At 40.3% G+C, this 22,938-nt stretch overlaps 1 protein-coding gene and 1 non-coding gene across 2 annotated transcripts; both read left to right on the forward strand.

The window, feature by feature from the left end:
• Nucleotides 1-262: 262 nt before the first annotated feature.
• On the forward strand, nucleotides 263-22,935 carry LOC131253530 (TOM1-like protein 6). Its single transcript, XM_058254560.1, has 9 exons — nucleotides 263-698; nucleotides 3,557-3,635; nucleotides 4,726-4,824; nucleotides 12,349-12,462; nucleotides 18,152-18,315; nucleotides 18,488-18,569; nucleotides 19,104-19,189; nucleotides 21,227-21,514; nucleotides 21,935-22,935. Exons 1-9 carry the CDS (start codon nucleotides 592-594, stop codon nucleotides 22,782-22,784), a joined length of 1,869 nt encoding a protein of 622 aa, XP_058110543.1. The 5' UTR covers nucleotides 263-591; the 3' UTR covers nucleotides 22,785-22,935.
• On the forward strand, nucleotides 10,806-10,929 carry LOC131254648 (U6atac minor spliceosomal RNA). The gene has a single exon (XR_009175771.1). It is a non-coding gene; the product is annotated as a U6atac minor spliceosomal RNA (small nuclear RNA).
• Nucleotides 22,936-22,938: the final 3 nt, after the last annotated feature.

Raw genomic sequence — 22,938 nt, forward strand, 5'->3', positions numbered from 1 at the left:
TGTAGTCTCAAGTGAGCCGCACAGTCAGGGTCCCACCCGGCTTAGTGGATCCGGGGTCTCACCAAAGCCGCTCCCTGACCCGGTTGAGTTTCACTGATTCCCCTGACTCGCCCGCGTCATGACTCCGCTCAACACCACGATGGTGATGTGGGCTACGACAACAGAAAACATACCAATTCAGGTGGTACCACGAGATACCAAACCGATTCTAGAGAGAATCAAACGAAAAGGAAAAACCAAGAGAAAACAAGAAAAACCCGAAAACAGAGGGGACATTGCAAAAGAACAGACACCCCCTTGAAACGGAAGACCTTTCTAGGGTTTTTTTTATTCGTTCTTCTTTTCTTCCCCTTTTGCCCTTCTCTCTCTCTCTTCCTCGCAGTAATGGCGGAAAGAGAGAAAGGTCTTGGAGTCTTCCTCCTCATCAAAACAATCCCTTGAATTTCTCTCTCTGCAGCAAATTCGGTTTTCTGTTTTTGGCCTTTTCTGTAAGTTTAAGAGAAGAGAGAGAGAGAGAGAGAGAGAGAGAGAGAGAGAGAGAGAGAGAGTAAGAAACGTAAGGGAAGAAACAGGAGAAACAGAGAGGAAGAGATGTCGTCGGCAACGATTAGAGTAGAGAAGGCGACGAGCGATCTTTTGATCGGTCCGGATTGGACCATGAACATCGACATCTGCGATTCCATCAATTCCGATCATTGGTAATTACGGCTCATTGATTTTTCTTTGGAATTCATGTTAAGAAATAGAATACGAGCGTTCGGATTTTTTTCCTTGAATTCTATTGATTTTTTTTTTTTTTTTTAAAGTTTGGAATCCTGCCCCCGGGCAGGGGTTCCGCGTAATTTAAATTTTGTATTTTTGTTATTATTATTATTATTTTTAATTTTTGACAAGGTTTTGTGTGACTTTATCATGAAAGTGGGGCCCTTGATTCAGTGATCCAGACGGTTGGTTTGGTGGTGCTGACCGTGGATGGGCTATCCCCTGAATATCTCCTTCATTGGATAATCATAGGCCGTAGATTGGTGACCGTAAAATAGACGGTTAATAAGAGAGATATAGTGACCGTAGACGCTCAACTGAATGAAAGGGTAAGGCATGGAGGGCTGCAGTCTTCTACTTTGGGATTTTTTTTTTCAGGTTTGGTTTATCCATGGTGGGGTCTGGTGGGGCTTATAGTCAATACGCATGGTTTAGTGATCCAGACTGCTGGCCTGGTGGGGCCTACCATGGATGGGCTATCCCTTCAAAATCTCTTTCATTGGATGATTGTAGCTGTTAGGTTGGTGATCTTCAAATAGACGTTAGGAAGAGAAATACAGTTACGTTCCATGCTCAACTGAATGAAAGGTCAGGGCATCGATGGCTGCAGTCTTCCAATCTGGATTTTATTTTTATTTTTTAGGAGGCATGGTATATCCACGGTGGGATCCATGGTGTGGTCCAGTGGGGCCTACAGTCTATGGGCATGGTTCAGTGATCAGGACTGTTGGTCTAGTGAGGCCTACTGTGGATGGGCTATCCCCTGAAGATCTCCTTCGTTCGATGATCATAGCCCTCAGATTGGTGGCATTCAAATATACGGTTAGGAAGAGAAATACAGTGATGGTCCACACTCAACGGAAAAAAGTTGAGGGCTGGAGAGCTGCAGTCTTCCAATCAATGACTTATCTTTTGAGGCATGGTCCATCCATGGTGAGTCTGGTGGGGCCGACAATCAAATGGCATGGTCCAGTAATCCAGATCGTTGGTTTGGCAGGGCCTAATGTGGACAGGCTATCCTCTGAAGATCTCTTTAATAGAATAATCATAGCCCTTAGATTGGTGGGCTTCAAACAGTTGGTTAGGAGGAGAAATGCAGTGATGGTCCACACTCGACTGAAAACAAGGTTGTGGCATGGAGAGCTACTAACTCCAATCTTGGAATTTTTGAGGCACGGTTTATCCATGGAGGGGTCTGATGGGACCCACAATCTAATGTTACCTAAAACGCAACACCATAGGTGGGCCCTACAATTGATTGGCATGGTTCAGTGATCCAGATTGTTGGTTTGGCGGGGCCTACCGTGGACAGGCTATCCCTTGAAGATCTTCTTAATTGAATAATCGTAGCCCTTGGATTGGTGGCCTTCAAACAGATGGTTAGGAGGAGTAATACAGTGATGGTCCACATGACTGAAAAGAAAGTTGAGGCATGGAGAGCTACAGTCTTCCAATCTCAAAATTTTTTGAGGGATGGTCTACTCTATCCATGGTGGGGTCTGATGGGGCCTACAATCCAATGTCACCTAAAACGCAACACCATCAACCCCCCTTCGGTTCCCCCTGCGCTGTACGTTCCGGATTGTGGTTCATTTCAATCCAAATCGCTATTTGTAGCTACCTAAGTGCTCTTTATTCTTACTATTGATTAAGTTAATACAAATTTATATTTACAGTATGGAGATTTATACTTTATTTATTTAGGTATAATGTAACACTCACTATGCAGGGTCTATATCAATAACATTTCATCATTTCATATATAAATTGCAATTTGAGTTCATACATAAAACTATATTGCATGGACAGTGAATGTATTGGAGTGATGTACTCAATCCTGCCTCTAGTGTACAACGTATTTGAGGAAGTAGTGTACTATGACCCATTCCCTTACCATGTACCAAAGCGACCCACGATCTAGGTAACCTTGGTACAGTTGATGGGCACGGTCCAATGATTTAGACTGTTGATTTGGTGGGGTGATGGGCTTCCCTGATAATACTCTTGATTGGATGATCATAGCCCTTAGATTGATGGACGTCAAATAGATGGTTAGGAAGAATAATGCAGTGACGGTTCACTCTCAAGGGAAAATTAGAGGCATGGAGCGCTGCAGTCTTCAAATCTGGAAACTTCTTGGGGCATGGTCTACTCTTGGGGTGAACCATTTCAACTTTTTAGTTCATTGAACCATGGGCCCTGCTAGAAAAATCTGAAATTTTTTGAGTAAACTATGCATATGTTCAGGACTAGGGGGGTGCAGGGTCATATAATTCATGATTGAGAGGAAACCTGATAAAAGTCATCGGTTGTACTTACCCGGAGTAAAGAAGATTCATTCTGAAGAAGAGTATTTTGTTTAATTCTCGGGTTGTGTCATTTGATTCTTGTTTCTGGATTTTTATTGGGCTGACGTTATTTGGATGGAGTGAAGATCCTTTATTGTTTTTTCTTAAGAAGCCTTTTTAAAAACAGGGCTGTTTATAATTTGTTGTGGCCTGTTTGGATGTTCCACCACATTGGGATCCTTCATAAAAAGAAAAGGAAAAAGTGCCACAAGTTGCGAGCAGTGTGGAAGCTAGAAACCTCAGTAAGCAGGCTTTTCTTTCCTTCCCTTTTTTGCCCTAGGGTCTCAATTGGGCAAAGAGGAGGACCACTTTTTACCCAATTGAGATTTGGGGTGGACTGCATCCATTCATCCACTAAAGATGGTAAGTCGAAATACACCCTTGGTTTCTTGTGGAAAAGCGTTAAGGGTGGTTTGTTGAGCTTGGTTGTTGTTGGATTGCATCAGGCAAGCAAAGGAGGTGGTCAAAGCTGTGAAGAAGCGTTTGCAGCATAAAAATCCCAAGGTTCAACTACTTGCTCTAACGGTATGCATCAAGAGTTTTCGATTTTTTCATTCCAATTGACAGATCATACATGTATGACTACATGCATATTTGTGGACTACTTGCAAAGTCATAATTACACAGTTAAGCATGACAAGTGATAAATATTGCCGAGATTTTGAAAATCTCGCAATAATTTCATGAAAAATATAGAAAACGATATTATCATAGTTGTCCTTAAAAAAAATCATGATGTTGTAAAAAAATAAAAAATCATAACTATCCTTGAAAAGGAGGGAAAAAAAAAAGAGAAACAAGAAAAGTAATATTATTGCAAGATTTTAAATCCTGATTTCATCCCGAAAAATACTAAAAGCTTTAAACAATTCGTTATTCATATAAATTATTTATTAATTGATATTAAATAATTTTTGTATTTTATTTACAGCAATATTTTCTTTATAATATCCTGAAAAAACACAAAAATCTGAAGATTTCCAGTAAATTTCCTGGCTGAGAAATTGCCGAGAACGAGATTTGTCACTATGTATGCAAAAACATAATGATGCGGATCATGCACACAATCTCCACTTTGAATTAGCCCAATTCCGAGTGAATAATTGAACTGAAATAGTAAAGAGGAAATGATGAAAAGCAGGTTGACACATTTCAATTCATTTGACATCCCTAAACCCTAATGACTGACTCAAAATGATCATAGTGGTAATTTTTGGGGCTAGTCTTTCACAGTGAGTGCTAATTAGTTGTTTCCTCTGTATGAATTGAGCTATTGCAAAGTGCAATTCATGTCCAGTGAACTTCTAAAATCACCCAAAACCATAGGGATAGGCAATGAATGGTCTAGAAGTTTTTGATGATGATGGCATCAATTCCTTGAACCTTTGACTTAAGAGTTTAAGAAACCTTATAGACCACCCTGGCAAAGGAGAGGAATGGTATGGTGTAGAAGTTTCATGTTATTTTAAACAGTCATTGGTTATTTCTAGTGTTCCTTGAAGGTAGTTGCAGTCCATGGTCAGAATTATTATATTATGGATTGTGAATGTAGGATTAATATTACTACTGTAGTTGCTTCAGATTTTCTCTTTATAATTCTCGGCGTTCTTTGCAGCTTTTGGAGACAATGATAAAAAACTGCGGTGATTATGTACATCATCAAGTTGCTGAACGGAATATATTAGCAGAAATGATCAAAATTGTTAAGAAGAAGGTGAGTTTGATGTATTTTTTTATCTAGTACTTTTCATTCAGTATAACTTAAAAAATCTTTCATAGAAGAACAGTGGCTTTGTGTTCATGGCACAATTTGCTAGAGTTTTAGGAAAAGCTTTTCCTATCTATCTTCATTTGGTATTTGTTGTTGATGCTTCATTTCACTTCCTAATGATGCAAATATACTTTTGCTCAATCGAACCCACATATATTACAAGAAGGAAAAATGCACAGCCGTAAATGTCATAAACCGACCAAAGGCCCAATGTGTGGTTATAAAGAGCCTAAATCAGTATCGGAGAACAACCGTAAGGTAAACATGAAACCACTTGATGCACCAAAAACCACAGCTTCAAATCCCCGAGAGGAGCTGAAAATTAAAGTACAAGCTCTGAATTCTCCAACCCAGGGCTCCTTCCTTCCCAACTGATTTTGCTTTTCATTGTTCTATGAGAAGACGGTTGCTAGCTCTCCAGATTCATTTCCCTTTCTAATTTTCTTTTCACTCTATTGTCTCGTTCCTCTTAGGCAGCCAAAGGAGATGGTGATCTACATTTCTGACGCCACATGTGGTGAAGGTTTGTTTATAGTAGCTAATATATTGTCGTGGGTCAAACTCTTCAGATCAATAAGCTAGCAAGTTTGGTCCAGATGATGGGGGTGAATGAGCAATGCCTTTAAATGGACTGGCCACAAGTTCCAGAACTTGGAGGAGTGTCCCCTTCAAAGTTGGTCGAGATCATTGCATCTTTACCTTGTCTCTTTGCTTTGGTAGATATACTTGTCTTCTTGACTTGACTTCATCCTGAAAGGACTTCTACACTACTGGGGCTCCTATCTCAGGATCCAGAATGTTCAAAGAAAATGGCTAGTGACTGGAGAATATTGTATACTTCTTAACGAAGGACTCAGTTGTACTCAGGCCACCATGTTGAGATTGGTGATGTTGTTCTAGCAGGAGTGTCATAACCTTTTGTCAGAGTATTTGGCTTTATAGCTACAGTATTGGGAAGGACAAGTCATCAGTCATCTAGCCCTTTTATCAATATTTGGCATATGAGTTTAAAATAAAAATGAGAAAGTCAAGATGGTAGGCCCTGTGAACTGAGGCGTGAACTCAAGTCAGGCAGATGTGGAGCCTTGATAATTGTGTGAGTAATTATTGGAAAATAGGAAATTAGAAAAAACAATAATTAGTAAATAATACATCATAATAATCATCACCATCGTAGTTTTGTCCTAGTTATTTTGGGTTGGCTTTGTGAATCCTTTTCACCAATCATTCCTATTTAAGGCCTTACCTAAGGATAGTTAACAAACATTCATTTTCATTCTCACCACCTTGGTCTAAATCCTTTTAGGTCTTCCTCTCATTATTTTTTCAGGCCTCCAAACTTAATCATTGTTCTCCTATCAGATTCGACTCTTCGTTGTATTAGCTGGAGGATCTCTCATCATCTTTTTGCATCTCTTTTCCTCTTTCGTTTCAAAATTTCAATTGTCCTTCACAAAAGAAGAAAAAAGAAGCCGACAAAATTCTGTTGAAAATACTCTTTACAAAAACTAATTGGATATTGCCTGGTATCTTCCACACGTTTAGGGGTATATCATATATCCCTACAATCTTTCCTTTTTTAATCCTCCATCTTTGTTAAGGCTGCTGTTACTCCCTTATTTAAGTTCCACGATAATGCATATGCACTCCCAAATTCTTGGCCTTTAAGGCTCCTCCTAGGTCTATCCATGTGCTTCATATCCATTCAACAACCTCTAAAAGTAGTCTGTACATCTCTCATGCTCTCTATCTTTCACCTAGACCCTCTAAACCATGCCCTTGTTGTATATAATATGGTTTATATATTTACTTCCGCTAGATATCTTCTTTCCCTCTCTACTCGCTAGTGCTTGACCATCGTGTACATTTCGTTACACACTTTATACTTGGGCTTACTACTTTTTTTTTTTTTAATATTGTTTATATGTTTCGAGCTTTTCCGCGTCTGTCTTTTTTCTAATCGCCCTTTGTATTTCATCCCTCACTGCAATGTTTTTTTTTTTTTGGGTATGTTTTTTGCCTTGAAACCTACACACTTCTCTCTTCATTCTTTTTGTACAGTCAATCATCTTTGTTTATATCTCCCCCCTCCTTTGCTTTAAGATGCCATTTGCCTTCTTCTATCGTTGTTACTAAATGAAACCTTGAGTTTCACCATTATACTCATTTCCAACTCTCTCTCTCTCTCTCTCTCTCTCTCTCACACACACACACACACACACACACACACGTTTTTTTTAAAACAATAAATTATATGAAAGAAAGTGCCTTACTAAGCTCACAGGCGGGGCGCGGATTTCCTGCAAAAGCCTTTCACAGGAAGTTCCTGCGCTGGGAACCCTGGTGGGGCCCACTGTGATGTTTGTGAGAAATCCTCCCTGTCCATCCGTTTTGTGAGTTCATTTTATGGCACGAGGCCAAAAATGAACCATATTCAATGCTCAAGTGGGCCGAAAAAGTGATAATTGAACATCCACAGTTGAAATATTCGTGGGGCCACAAAAGTTTTGAATCATGCTAATATTTGTGTTTTCAGTTCATCCCAGTAGGAATGATGTTATTAACGGTATGGATGGCATGTAAACATCACTGTCGAACCCAGGGAGGTTTCAATGGTAAGAATTTCCCTAACTACCTTTTTCCTTTAGTACGGCCCACTTGAGTCTTGGATCCTGCTCACTTTTGGTCTAATCTCCTAAAATAAACGGATGGACAGAGTGGATTCCTCACAAACATCATGGTGGGGCCCACCAAGTTTCCACCGCAGGAACTTCCTGTGAAAGGCTTTTGCAGGAAATCTGCGTCCTCACAGGCGTGCCATGCAGCTCATGTACCAGCATGGCACGGTAGGTTTGAGATCTGATTCACTTATCATAATGGCACAACTATAATGTTGCTTTAGCCCAATAGTCAGTTTAATCCACTTGTCAGGTGCTTCACCGTTTGCAAAGTAAATGTATGACAAAAAACTTGGCTGGAGTTTCTAACCTATCCACCTGTTTCTAGTATTGGGGCTCAGTTGCTGAATAGACCAGTTTTATTTTTGGGAAAACATGTTCAAGATTGGACCAGCCTGATGGATGGATTGGATCCCACACTTATGTGCCATGCTAGCATGTGTGGTGTGTACTTGAGCTTAATTGCGCATGCACATGCTTAGCAAAACTCTTAAAGAAATTAATATAGATGAGAAATCCACACCTTGAGATTACACAAAAGAAAGCTAAAGAATCAAAAGAAGCAAAAAAGCACCTACAATGCCACAAACTACTTAAGTAGTGATGCCCACACAATCAGATCCATCTAGGCCTTCCTAAAGACCCCATCTGGAAGTCGATGGTGGTTACAAAAGCATCCAACATTACGCTGTCCAAATTGACCGAAGACCTGCCATTAAGAATAGGTGCCACAACACTTTCCTTTTACTCCATCTCCCCTCCCAACCAAAGCTAGCATCACCCAAGATGATGTAGGCCCACAGCCCACCTTAGGGCCCCCAGCATGTGCTGGTTATGGGCTGTTTGTTGCAGAATTTGGGGTCTAAATGTTAGATCACATTAGCCATTTTAAGATAGGATAGGGAGGCTGATGCAGAAGATATGGTTTAAGATTTTGGTGGTATTTAGTGGATTTGATTTAGCTATTTTAGGCTAAATCTTTGTTGTTGGGATTTTATCATTGTAAATAAATTATAGATTGATTTGTCATCAATTTAATAGTTGGGGCTTTTTACTTCATTAAAGATTCATAGGGATTGTATTTGCTGTCTGTAAAAGGTGGGGTGTTGTAGGAGTTGGGCATTTCAATTTTTTTAGTTGTGAGTTTTCTTAAGTATTGTAAGAGAAGAATTTTGAATATCAATAAAGTTATTTCCCCCTCTACTCAGATATTTCTTATTAGTGCATAAGTGTTCATTTCTTTGTGATTCGGGTATCAAGATCTTATTAACTCTATAATTGGGGGGCACCACAAGAGTATTAGAGTAAAAAAAAAAAAAAACTTGTGTAGAGAGCGCACCAAGCGAGAAAAGTCTCTCTCTCTCTTTCTCTGTGTTTCGGCATGAACAAGTGATGTGTTGTCTTTGCACCTTGAAGATAAATAGTGCGAGCATTTGGAATGAACATATTCCTTTTCTGAAGGTTGTCGATGGTGAGAACCCTACTCCTCTACCAACCAATAGAAAGCCATAACCACAGGCCTTATATGATCATATGTATCTTGTCTGTGGTGGAGGATCTTTATCATGAGAGGATCAAATCACTGAATAGAAAGATTGAACAGAGGATCTGATAGTCAAATTTTTGTGGCAATGGGGGACCCAGACTATTTGACCACGGGAGAGCAAAAAGCAATGCAAAATGAGAATCCCCTATCTGAAGAAACTTGCACCAACCTCTGAAACATGCAAGATAGCAGCCTCTATTCACACAAAACATCCTCGTAGAATCGAACCTTGGATCCATTTCCAGCCTCATATGCCACTTCTTGCTCAAAGTATTGACTATTCTGAAAATGGCCTTCCAGGTCCAGAAACCCCTATGTTGGTACATCTACAAATGCTACTCTATGTTGCACAGTTTCACATGGTGTAACTTTATAGTCCTTGCATGTTGAGCACTCTGTTCTTCTATGTGGGAAAAGTTAAATTGTGACGAGTATATCCCAAATTTAAAGGTTACAAACTGCATCCCTTTCTTTTAAAACAAGCATTTGTTATCAGTATGTTATTTTGTCTACTTCTGCTTATAAGAAAGCCAAACACCAATGCAAATTCAGGGATTGCTTCTCTGGATTCTTTCTTCCTAACCCCATGTCTCCCATTTCCCCTCTCACAACCTACATGCTTGTTTACCTGTAAATGCCTTTCCCACATTTGAAAACCCTTGTATTAGATCACCCCATGCCTCCCAAAACTCCATCACTAGCATCATCATCTAAGCCTTATCCCAACTAATTGGGCTCGGTTGCACGAATCCTATTCCGCCAATCCACTCTATCAAGGGCCATAACTTCAGTTAAGCCATAGGTGGTCAAGTCTAATGCCTCCCAAAAAGGTTTTTTTTTTCCACTTATCCTACCTCAAGTAGGAAGCTGTACACATATGCCAGATGGCTATCCATGAAGTATGAAGCAAACAAACTAAATATTAGAAGTTAGTGATAATGTCTAAAAAAAGAAGACGAAATTACTAAAAAACCTTTGACAACCCATATAGCATCTAGTTACCAGTTCCACAGCAGTAAATTTTGATTGGAAGTGTTCATTCTAATGTTCTTTCCTGAGTAAAAAGGGAGGTTTGTATTCCTTGGTCTTTGGCTTTTCTTTTTCAGGAGATTACAACCCTTGCTGGGGGGCTAAATATCTCTTTAACCCACTGGCAGGTAGCCTAAGCTCTTTGGCTGTGATCTTGCATCCCACTGGGACACTGCTCCCTTTTTAAGTACTGAGACTTGGGAGCTCCTTTCCCCTTCTCTAATTTTAATGAATTCTAGTTATCTTTCAAATTTTAAAAATAAAATAAAATAAAATGCTAGTTACTGATCACCAGATAGGCTATACTTGCAGGGTATTTAAAACACCAATCAATCTTCTTTTTCATTTTGCTGTCAACGTAGAATTTTTTTCAAAAAGGGCCCATACGCCAACAAGGGAGAACTGAACATTAAAAGAGTAAATTGTTTGTTGTTTGTTTTATGAGTGGAGAACTCAAGACTCGAGAATCTATTTTCTCAGACCATGAAGCTATATAAAGAACATGTCAAAGTGGCCAATAACAAACTGTTCTTAATCAATAGAAAATCAATATCTCAAAATCATCATTAGCTTCTCGCTCCTCATGTCATGATTGGTGGTACCCTAAGTGAAAATCTTGCGTTACAAATGGGATGTTTGGATCCATATCCATATCGAAAGCACTCACTTGGATCTTACCCAAAATGAGATGGTTGGCATCTCCCCTGACAGGGATGGGAACAGCCTTTGGGCTTTCTTGTTATTGCACATATGGGTAAGGCTTCCCACTTCAATGGATCTTATCCAAAGCGCTTACATGTGCAGGGGGTGTGACCATTCACTGATGTGGATGGACCACTTATGTAGATGGGATCCATCCCATCCATCGTGTGCCACCCCATGTTAGCCCTTGATCCTGAACATCTATGTAAAATCTGCCTAAAACCTATAAATTCACATGGTCCACCTGAGTTTCAGAATAGCATGATTTTTGAAGAGTGCCTTCATCTTGATGAGAAGAATCATATGAATGGATTGGATGGCATATGTAATGATGGTGGGCCCCGTACACAACTATTGGTGGGTGTCCCACTCTTCCTGTGGTGCGGCCTATCCAACTTTTGGACCAACCCAATTTTTGGATTCCAAGGTGAACATGAGGCAGCACACCTGATGGATGGTGTGGATCTCATGTACGTTCTTCCCCAATGGGTGCTCAGTTAGTTGTAGGCACGTCCTTGTAGGACTGTGTTGTTAGGCTAGCGCGGATCTATCCATATTTGAACCTTGGTTTTTGGGCAATGGAGTTGTATGCATGTTTTGGTGTCCATGAACGAGTATACGTGTCTGTATTGGCATCTGGGTACCATATATTGAGGCCATTAAGGGGGCCAATTTTGAAAACCTTTCTGACTTTTAAAGAAAGAAGGCCTTTTACCAACTTGTTTTGGGAAGGAAAACATCAATGGTGTCATTTAAAATAGGACAGTCCATGCGTCCAAGTTCTGAAACTAGCATAGATATTTTGAATGATAATGAAACACTGGAATTAACAGGGCTAAACCTCACCACCCACTTAAAAAGACTTGATATAGCTCTGATTACTTGCTCTTCTATATGTATAGTGAGACCATGGTTGATATGGGTGGTAATGGGTTCACGTCGGCCCACGCCTAAGCCCAACCGTTTACCCCACGGGGCAATAATTCTGGCCTGAGCCCAATCCACAACCCATTGTCCCATGGATGGACCCACCCACTTGAAATTCATCGAGTGCAAGCTGATCCTCCTACTCAACCCATTTAATTGTTATTGGGTTGGTCTCGACTGTCCCGACCCAGCACACGCACAGTCGGGTTTAAGAATGAAATATGGTGTATGACACCTAAAACAAGTGGCCAAAGACAACAAACAACAAATTGTGGCGTGAATGAAGAACAATGCCTACCTGCCAAATACCGGCTTCTATTGTGTATGGACCATAGCCTTAAAATCACACTGATCAAACTTGAAAAGACCTTTCTTTTCCAACAAAATGTCACATAGGAAAATGAGAGACACCGTTCTTTTTCTATCAAGGTCACATAAATGGGCCCAACGTTGAAATTCACCTTTGTGCAAGTATCAACCCATATGCTCACCTATTACTAGCTCTTCACCTTCATATCACAATTTTCATGTTAACATTTTCCCCGTTGATGAATTTATGAAAGTTTCTTTATTGAACTTTTGCAGACTGATATGCACGTGAGGGATAAGATTCTAGTGCTGCTAGACTCTTGGCAAGAAGCATTTGGAGGGCCTGGAGGAAAGTTTCCTCAATACTACTGGGCATATGATGAATTGCGGGTAAGCATATATGTCTTGAGGAAACTCTTGCTAAATTTCCTTCTATTTTCATAGTCATTTATGGTGGGCATAAGCACAAAACTATATTTATCTTTAGAATCTAAATGATTTAAAATTAGTCAGACTAGAACAAGAGATGAGTGCAGTTTTAGTAACAATAGTAGTGGAAACGAGGAATTAGTTAAGATTGCTAACCAAGAAGTTTCCCAAAATGACCACTTTCAATATCTTGGATTGATAATTCATGAGTCGAGACATTGAGAAGAATCTTGCCATAGAATTCAGGCTGGATGGAAGAAATGGAGATTTGCCTCTGGAGTTGTATGTGATTGTCGTGTACCACTCAAACCAAAAGGAGATTTTATAGGATAGCTATAAGACTGGCCATGCTTTATGAGACAGAATTGTTGGGCAGTTACAAGAGAATTAAAAATGAATGCATTCGAGGGAACTTAGGAGTAGCACCAATGGGTAAAAAGACGAGGGAAAGTAGATTTAAATGGCTTGGTCAAGTGCAAAGGAGACCAAGAACTGCCTCGTTTTGAAGGAGCTGGTGCCATTTGAAGGCTCTAAAGGGACAAGGGGAAGGCAGGCCCAAAATGACGTGGGTGGAGGTGGTAAGAAAAGACTTGATGACCTTGGTCTAACTGAAGTTATGGTCCTTTGATAGAATGGAATGTCAGAATGAGACTCATGTTGCCAACCCCAATTAGTTGGGATAAGGCTTAGATGGTGATGATGATTTTCATTAGCCATTATACTTGTACCAAAAAAAAAAAAAAAAAAGAAAGAAAGAAAGAAAGCAAGCAAAAAAGAAAATAAGGATTGTTTTAGTTATTACAGCCCAGGCAGTTGTAACCAGTGTTTTAAATAGCGGTAGCGTGTTGCGTAGCGTTTAACCCTCCGTAACGTGAAGCGAAATAGCGTAGCGTCTAGCATAAGCTACACAATACTTCTATTTATATATATATATATATATTAAATAGTAAGAAAAAAGCAAAATATATAAATGTCACATTCTTCAAAAAAAACATACATCACAGTGGACCCTACGCATGTGGGCCATGCCATACACACACCATGGTGAACCCCACGCGTGTGGGTGGGCCATGCCATACACACACAAGAGTGGACCCCACGCATGTGGGCCATGCCATACACACCACAATGGACCCCACGCATGTGGGCCATGTCATACACACACCACAGTGGACCCCACGCATGTGGGCCATGACTGCGCATGTGGGCCATGGCATAAAACACCGCAGAGGACCCCACACATGTGGGCTGTGGCATAGAACACCACAGTGGACCCCATGCATGTGTCCCACGTGATGGTTGGATGGGTCAAATCCATGCTATACACACCATAGCCCCCATAAAAAGAAAAAAAATTTGAAAAAATGAAAAAATAACACAACATTTCAGCATAAATAAAAATAAAACACATTAACAATGATTAAAGGGCCAAAACATACCTTAAATAGAGATTTAATCAACTGAAAATTGATTTTTGGGAGCTACTTGTCCATGCGGCTGCGAAAAGAGGGATACGCAATTTCTCCCTTGTTTGGGCTTCAATGCTCCTAAAATTCCAGCAAGATGATGCTCTTGTAATTCCGATTGAACTCCAAAAATTGGATTTGAGAAAGGGCTCTTCGAAATCTTGGAATCAAAGCTTCTAAAATGGGGAACCTGCAGCTGCTGCGGCATTGCAATAGGGCTGTTCGAAAGCCCTATTGCGATTGTTTTAAGTTATAAAAAAAAAAAAAAAAAAAGACTTATAATAGGAGTCTCCCACCACCTACTCAAAAGGAAAGATGCCCAGTCACCACCATTTAAAAACAAGTTTTTAACTAAAATGACTTTTATTTTAAAATTCTTATGGTAGTCCTGAGGCGTATGCGATATACGCTACACGCTTAGCACACACTACAACCCTTGTAGCGTACGCTACTGTGTATTTACGCTATTTTATACGCTACGTAGCGTTTTTTGTACGCTACACGCTACGCTACCACGCTATTTAATACACTGGTTGTAACGATAGCATGTTTTCATGTGACCTTGTCCCTGGTTTTACAAGTACGAGATTAACCAGTGATAAGATACTGGCATTTAATTTAACATGATGAGGTGTCCAAGCAAGAGGTTTAATCATGATATGCTATTGGCAGTTGATGGTTTCTCTTCTAGTTTCCAATTGACTCGACAAAACAGTTGAGAGCTCCTATTCAGATATCTTATGGTTTCCTGTTTTTATTCAGTGGTAAAATTTAAATTGAAAAAAAAGACGAAGCTAAAGGCTGCATTCAGGCAAATGGTATAAATCCCCAACCAGAGTTGATCTTGTAGCAGGAGAATCTGCTATATTAGCTTATGGAATGTTACCCTTGTGGTCGACACATAAATCTCATAAAACAACAAAATACAACCTCAATTTAGTTTTGTCGCCGCGAGATAACATTTCTAGAGGTTTCTTCAACCACAGGCCTTCTGGAATAATCAGAAGCTAGATGAAAACCTTCGTTCAGCCAAATCTTCCACCTTGTTGGAGTCCTGCTCTCCCTGGATGTCTGGAGAATTTTTTATTTTTTATTTTTTATTTTTATAAAATGAAATCTGGGTCATATACTTAGTATTCCATACATTCTGTTTGGCATACTTCGTTTTGTGAAAGCATTTTTAACTACTAATTCATACTATGGATAACCCGTACATTTTCTTTTGAATGCTTGAACCATTACAATTCTATTTCTAACTAGGTTTCCATATTGTCCTGATGTAGCGATCTCATTATCATTAACCAATGAGGATTGTGAAGCTCACCTTAAAATCGGTTTAGAATCATGAGGACTTGGAAGGGAGAGTGGAGTGTTATTAGCACCCTTCATAACACACACACACACACACACACGCCTGCGCCAAAAGGCAAGGAAAGAATACAAGGCCAAAAAAGGAAGAAAGACAAAAAAAGAGGGGCCCAAGAGCTAGATTAGGCTCAAGAGCTAGATTAGGCTGCTTTTACATAATCTACCTTACCCAAAAGAAGATAATTGATTCTAGAAATAACTTATTCAATGGACATAGCTACATTATGAAAACAGCTAGCATTTCTCGCTCCCCAAACAACCCACATAATGGCCATGATTAGAAGTCTCCACCTAGCCTTGACCAAATTTCCTGTCATTCCTCCATGCCAACACCAAAAGAAGATCCTCCACTGCTTTCGGCATAACCCAACTAATGCAAAAAATATCGAGAAAATGATCCTAAATCTTCTTCACAAATGGGTAGTCAATGAAAAGATGATCGATCGATTCCCCATCTTGCATACACATAAGGCATATGTTAGGCAAAACAAGGGATCATAAGTGATATTTCCACCCCTAAAAGATAATTTGATTATAAAAAAATTTATTTTTTATCGAGAAAATGATCCTAAATCTTCTTCACAAATGGGTAGTCAATGAAAAGATGATCGATCGATTCCCCATCTTGCATACACATAAGACATATGTTAGGCAAAACAAGGGATCATAAGTGATATTTCCACCCCTAAAAGATAATTTGATCATAAAAAGTTTTTTTTTTTTTCTTGTTTCTTTCTGTGATTACTTGTAGCAGTCTACTTAATAACTGATACACTTTCATGCATGAAGTCAACAATTATAATGGTGGAATCTAAGGTGTGCTGTAACGGTAATGGTGGCTGTAACAACCACCACTGTTACCCTTACAAACATGGGCCGTAATGGCTGCTACGGTTTTTTTAATAATAATAATATTATTATTATTATTTTTAAATTTTTATAGCCGTAATGGCTGCTATGGTCTTTCTTTTTTTTTTGAAAAAAAAAAAAAAACTGAAAAAACCCAATATCAGCTCCGTTATGGGGCATAACAGGCTGTAACAGCCATTATGGAGCCAATATGGGTAATTTTTTCTGTAACGGCTGTTATGGCCCCGTAACGCGTAACAATTGGCACCGCTACGATTATGTAACAGCCGATGTGGCCCCATAACGGCCGTTACAACACACCATGATGGGATCTCAAATTCCCTTTGAAAGTTAAATATTTTTTGATATGTATCAATCATGAGTACTACTAATAAATATTCTCTACAATCTACCACTATCAAATAATATCATGTACATACACACCCAAATACGTGAAGAGAGCTTTTCCAGTCCAGTTTGATGCTGAAGATGTTTTCGAAGGAGACCACAACTCTCAAGGAAGTGCGTAGGCGCAATTCATTGTTGTAAGTTTGGATCACCCTGGCAAAACTGTGGCTGATGTAAGTAGGGACATGTTAAACATCTTGTTTTCCCCTCACCCAGTGTTGAGCAGAAAGTGACTGCACTTGCCAGGGCTGGGGTAAGGCTTTCAGAACTTGTTCATAGGAACTCTCATCCCTTTAATATAATTCTCTGGGGACAGTATCTTTATGTTTCTCTTTCTTCCCTAAGAAATTTGTATAAACCATTAAAAAAAACTTAAGTAGATAATTATACAGTGGAATTTCATTATCAGCTACACCTTTCAAATACACACACATACATATTATAGTGAAGGTGTCGAGAGCAGAAAAGGCCATAGGGGAATTGAAAGAAAAATCAGCATGATTATCATAGCATGCGTGTGTGTGCATGCGTGTGTGCACGCCCCAATCATGCTTATTTGTGTACCTATTTTTTGCTCCTGTACTCATGTCAAAATGGTTTTTGCACCTAACCGATTGAGATGCCATAGGGGAATTGAAATAAAAATCAGCATGATTATCATAGCATGTGTTTGTGTGCGTGCGTGTGTGCACGCCCCAATCATGCTTATTTGTGTACCTATTTTTTGCTCCTGTACTCATGTCAAAATGGTTTGTGCACCTAACTGATTGAGATGTTTGTGCCTGATCTCAGTGTGCTCGTATGCAAATAATGCTTGATCTGATTGTGAACAAACAAAAGATTATCTTGTTAAATGCCATTTATTGAAAGGTGTAGTAGTTACTCCCATTTGAACTCCTAACGGTCTATCTTAATTGGGTTACTGGTTACTGGTTACTGGTATGGGCATTGGGCCCTGGTCTTGCTGGGGTGGGTGGAATTGTGTGAAACAGCAGCAGGAGGGCTATGTTCAGCATCTCCGTTCCTTTAGGAATTGCCTATTCTAATCTCTATGAAGCCGTTGCCATACTCAAAGTGGTTGAGATTGTGGTGGAATTTCGCCTCTTTCCAGCGATGTTCAAAGGTGACTAAAAAAATGCTCTCTTGGGCGAAAGGTAGCCTTTTGCCTCGGAGGATTGCTGACTTAAGGAAGGCTATTGATCTGTGTGGTAATCAGCAGATTTCATTGGTGCACATTCCAAGAGAAGCAAATGAGATAGAAGATCAGTTAGCTAAAGATAGGCTGGCAAGGGGGCTTTGCTGTTTTGGATCTGCGTGACGGTCCATACTAAGAGCATGCGCACTGGGTAGATTGCTTTTGAGTTAGTTTGGGTTTGGCTTTCTTTGTAATGTTTCGGCTGTTTTCGTTTCTGTTTTTGCCCTTTTTGTTTGCTATATTTTTTGGGTTGTTGGCCTCTATCTGCCTAATAATATTTTTTTTCCCATTAAAAAAAAAAAAACTAATGAATTGGCCCAAAAAGGACTCTGGTCTGATACATGTGGAAATGTATGAACTGCAGCGATCTGGAGTAGAATTCCCAAAGCGATCTTTAGATGCAGCTCCAATATTTACTCCTCCAGCCACACATCCAGGGGCAAGACATTCTCAAGCAGGGTATGGAATGCCCAGCGATACCACTAGAAGACTGGATGAAGCAATGGCATCTGAGATGGCAAGTTTAAGGTAAGAGTTCTGCTTGGGCTTCTGGCTTTCTGAACAGGCTGTCTTCTTGTGATGGTGCTCCACATTTTGCTTTTTATTTCGGTTATTTCGGAGATTTTGTTACGTCTTTTTCTGTGCTTTTCTGCTGCCAATAACTCCATCTTTTGTTTATTATGTCTTATTACCTTCTCAGTTTATCAAACCTTGATTCCATGCGGAGTGTTATGGAACTTCTAACAGACATGCTGCAAGCTGTGAACCCAAATGACCGAGAGGTATGCACGATACTTTTGAGTATGTGATTTGCACATTTTTTAGACTTTGGATTATCATGTCATGAGATCAAGTTTTATTTTTAATTTTATTTCTGCATATCAAGGAATTTTATTGGAAACTAGAAATAAGAATTTACAACAAAGACATCAAAATGGCACGAGCAATATTCAGAACAAAACTCCAAATGGATGCCTGAAAAACCAAAATCTAGATGAAAAGCCCATATACTGTTGACAGTGAGTTAGATCCTTATTTTCACACCATGTTATTTTTATGTTGTGATCCACATTTTCCACTGCTAGGATGTTCTACACCAAATAGGCATAAACTACTTTAGGACCAACAGTTTGGGCTAGGCCAGGCCATTCATCAATGGCCCTGGCCCATTGGCCAAGTTTATGGGCCCAGGCCCTGAGAGCGCCAGGTCCCCTACCTGCTTCTTTAATATGGAATGCTGCTTTATTACTAATCTCTCACATGCCTAATTGTTGAAGGTGTCAGTTAATCTTCATACCCCCCTTTGCACTTTTTAGGCTGTTAAGGATGAAGTGATAGTGGATCTGGTCGGTCAATGCCGCTCCAACCAGAAAAAGCTAATGCAGATGGTAAATTCAACTGGGTGAGTTATTTGTAAATATGATCCGTTTCTTATCCATTTATTATTGTTATTAGATGCTTTCTAGTGCGTCCATCCAACTGGTAGAAATGATTATGGTATATTTAGGCGGCTCCCAAGGCAGTCAAGATGTGGGAGTGATTTGAGCTTGTGAATGCATGGTCCAGCAGCCCTTCCATGTCTTCACAGTTGCGGTGTAGGTGGAGGGGTTCCAGTTTTCAGTTCTCTTAACTAGACTTACCTTTCCATATGTTTCCATGTTTAACTTCTTGATGTGGATGCTGTTTGGTTTCTATTATTTGTTAATGAATTTTGTCACCTTTCAACCAAAAAAAAAAAGAAGTGGTGGTGGCGGCTTGGCTTTGAAAAGATAAACGTATCTAATTTATAATATCCAATTTACAATGGGTCGTTATTCAACCTGCCATATGTATCAGATGCTTGTTTTCTTTTGAATTGATGCAGTTTTTGTTTTTTAAGCTGTTTGGCACCTCTTAATAAAACTGTTATTTTTCTCCAGGGGGCAAAAAAAAACAAATCTAACATGGTCAATTTTGAAAGCACTTCCCTGCACCATGTGGAATCTGTGGTTTTTGAACTTCAATGGGGTTTCAGTTTATAAGATATTATGAAAATTTAATTGCCAAATACTAACAATGATGTACAGAAGGCAGTTTGTGTCAAATCTTTTGAAACCTCAAAAATTATGTTGCAATTTTGACGTAATGCTAATAATGTAACACATGATGCATGAATGTTCATGCAGAAAGAGATTCAGCAGTTGCACAAAGTTTGTGCAAGATCCAAGTTGTTCAATGGGTGGCCCCTACCATGTTAGCCTTGGACCCAGGATTAGGATCATCTGATGTTTTCCACATTTGCATGAAAGAGGAATGCTAATGGCTATCCCTTCATAACATGAAGGGAGAACTTTGCATGCACACTAAAGGATTCTCAGGTCAATGCCTCAAACTATTAATAGTTCTTTGAATTTGAAGTACAAATCCATAACCAATTAACCATACGTGTGTTTGCTTGACCCGATTCAAGTCCGTCATCCCATATTAATGCAGGATCCAAACTAGGCATGAAAGCCAATAAATATGGAATTTGTATGTGTGCGTGCGTGTGTATGGGTTCTTGACCCGAATCATGACCCTCAATCCTGTATTAATGCTGTATCCAAAGTAGACATGAAGGCCGATAAAAATGGAATCTGTTCTTGACCTGATTCAAGTCCCTCAATCCAATATTAATGCAGGATCCACACTAGACATGAAGGATGATAAAAATGGAATACTAGACATGAAAGCTGATAAAAATAGAAATGAAGACATGAAGGCCAAAAAAAGAAGAAGGAACTGCACGTGTTCTTGACTCGATTCAAGTCCCTCAGTCCCATACTAATGCAGGATCCAAACTAGACCTGAAGATTGATAAAAATGGAATTATTTGATATGATACTCTGTCACACGGCTGCTGTATGCATCACATACAAGTGCCTCGACCCAAACTGTCCAGATTGGCGCATCACATACAAATGTCTCAACCCAAACTGTCTAGATTTTTTTTGCCTGCGTGTGTGTGTGTGTGTGTGTTTGTTCGTTTGTTCGTTCTTGACCCGAGTAAATTTGAATCCTGACATAGAAGTCAGAACATCTGAGGTCATAATGAGAGCCTTCTTGGATTGGTGGAAACCAAAACATGGATGTGGAAAACCAATTGTCACATCAAAGTATAGGGAAATGTGTGGAAAAGAATCCACAGTAACATGTTTGTTTTAGTGCACATGATTTCCATGGAAAGGGTTAAACGTCAATGGTAAAAAAGCATGAGGCCCCATGTAGCAGTGGAAATCTAGGGTTAACAGTTTTGAAATGATTTTCGCACCTAATTGTGATTTTTGCAAACAGGGAAAAATGTCACATCTGCACAAATTGATTTCATTTCCACAGATTTCCATTCTTCTTTTGGTGCTGTTACGAAGCATCTATTATTGCTAGTTTTGATAATGTTGCATACCTTTTGTTACGAGGGCAGTGATGAGGAGCTTCTGGGGCAAGGTCTTGCATTAAATGACAACCTACAAATCTTGCTTGCAAAACATGACGCGATAGCCTCTGGTTCTCCTCTGCCAGCTGAAGCTACCAGCTCCAGCCCCAGCCCCAGACCAAATGCCCCTGCTGCGGCTGGAGCCGATCCTCCGCCAACTGAAGCAGTTCACTCTAGCTCTGGAACAAATGCACCTGGGACGCCTGCAGTGGTTGTAGGTGATCGGTTCGAAGAAGAGGAAGAAGAGGATGATGACTTTGCCCAGCTAGCTCGCAGGTTTCACATGATTTGCTTGTTATTATTTGAGGAAACATACAATGTTTGATCTCAACCAGACCAACTGTACATGCAGTGCCCACCTTTCAGTGATCTATGTTGTTCATGCAGTGGACCCCATGGTGAATGTGAGGGTACCTGAAGAGAATCCCCCCAATTGGATGATCCTAAGTGTCCGTTTCCACCCCCATTGTTAAGTGTGGAATTTATAAACCATTTTATCGGATTGCTAGGATCATCTGATAGTGGAGATTATGGCAAGCCCAATCCCATGTGCGTGGCCCACCTGATCAACTCCTTTTATTACCAATAGATGGGGCACCACCTGTAAGTTTGCTATATTGGATGAAAAAAATGCCGGCATCATACAGATCTGAATTATCATTTTCATGCATCTAAGTACTCATTTTATGCATGCAGACGTTCGAGAACCAGCCCCATGCCTTCTGAGGGCGCATCTGATGCAACCATAGCCACGGGCACACCAGCAGCTGCAACCTCCACACTGAGCAATGCATTGGCCTTGCCCAACCCACCAACTCCGGTGCGGACCACGAAGGAACAAGACATGATCGACCTCCTGAGCATTACTCTCTCCACAAACCCATCGTCTCCCCATACCCCTCTAACACCTCCCAGCGCCTCCAATATTCCACAGACACCTCCCGGCGCCTCCAATATTCCACAGACACCTCCTTCCGCCTATAATCAATCTGCACATCAGGTACCAGTGGCCCCCAACGCACAAGGGTATCCCTATGGCCCACAGCCATATCCTGCAGGCCAAGGGCAGGTACCCTACAGCTACGTTGTCCCATGGGCTCAACCTCAACCTCAATTCCAACCACAATCTCAGCTGCCCCAAAACTCATCCAGCTACCCGCCCCCACCATGGGCCTCCGGCACCAATAACCACTATAGCCCACCGCCGTCTTCGAGTCCTTACTCATATCAAATGGCTCAACCCAACCCTGCTGGTGGTTCCTACATGCCTATGCACGCCGCCAGACCCTTGCGTCAGTATAATTCATTTGGGTCAAGAGGGAATATCAATTCAGCTTCTCCACTCAGAGAAACTCTGGGGAGCCCCACAGTGAGGCATGTGGGACCCACGATGGGAAATAAGCCATTCATTCCTTCATACAGATTATTCGAAGATCTGATTGATTTGAGGAATGCGGATGGAGGAGTTAAGACGAATGGGGCCTCCCAAACTGGTAGTAGCCTGTCCGGATCACCAGGACAAAGCATGGTGGGAGGGAGGAAGTGAAGTTCATGGATTGTAGGATACATATCTTGCACTGCTACATTCCTATGTGAGATTTCTGCCAAACTGGTTTTTATGAGATATATATGTGAATGTGTTGTATATTCAGTAACTTTATTTAAAATTTCAATGTATTTGGAGCATATTGTCTGCAGTA

The sequence above is a fragment of the Magnolia sinica genome, chromosome 8 (genome assembly GCF_029962835.1).
Source record: "Magnolia sinica isolate HGM2019 chromosome 8, MsV1, whole genome shotgun sequence".
Taxonomy (NCBI): domain Eukaryota; kingdom Viridiplantae; phylum Streptophyta; class Magnoliopsida; order Magnoliales; family Magnoliaceae; genus Magnolia; species Magnolia sinica.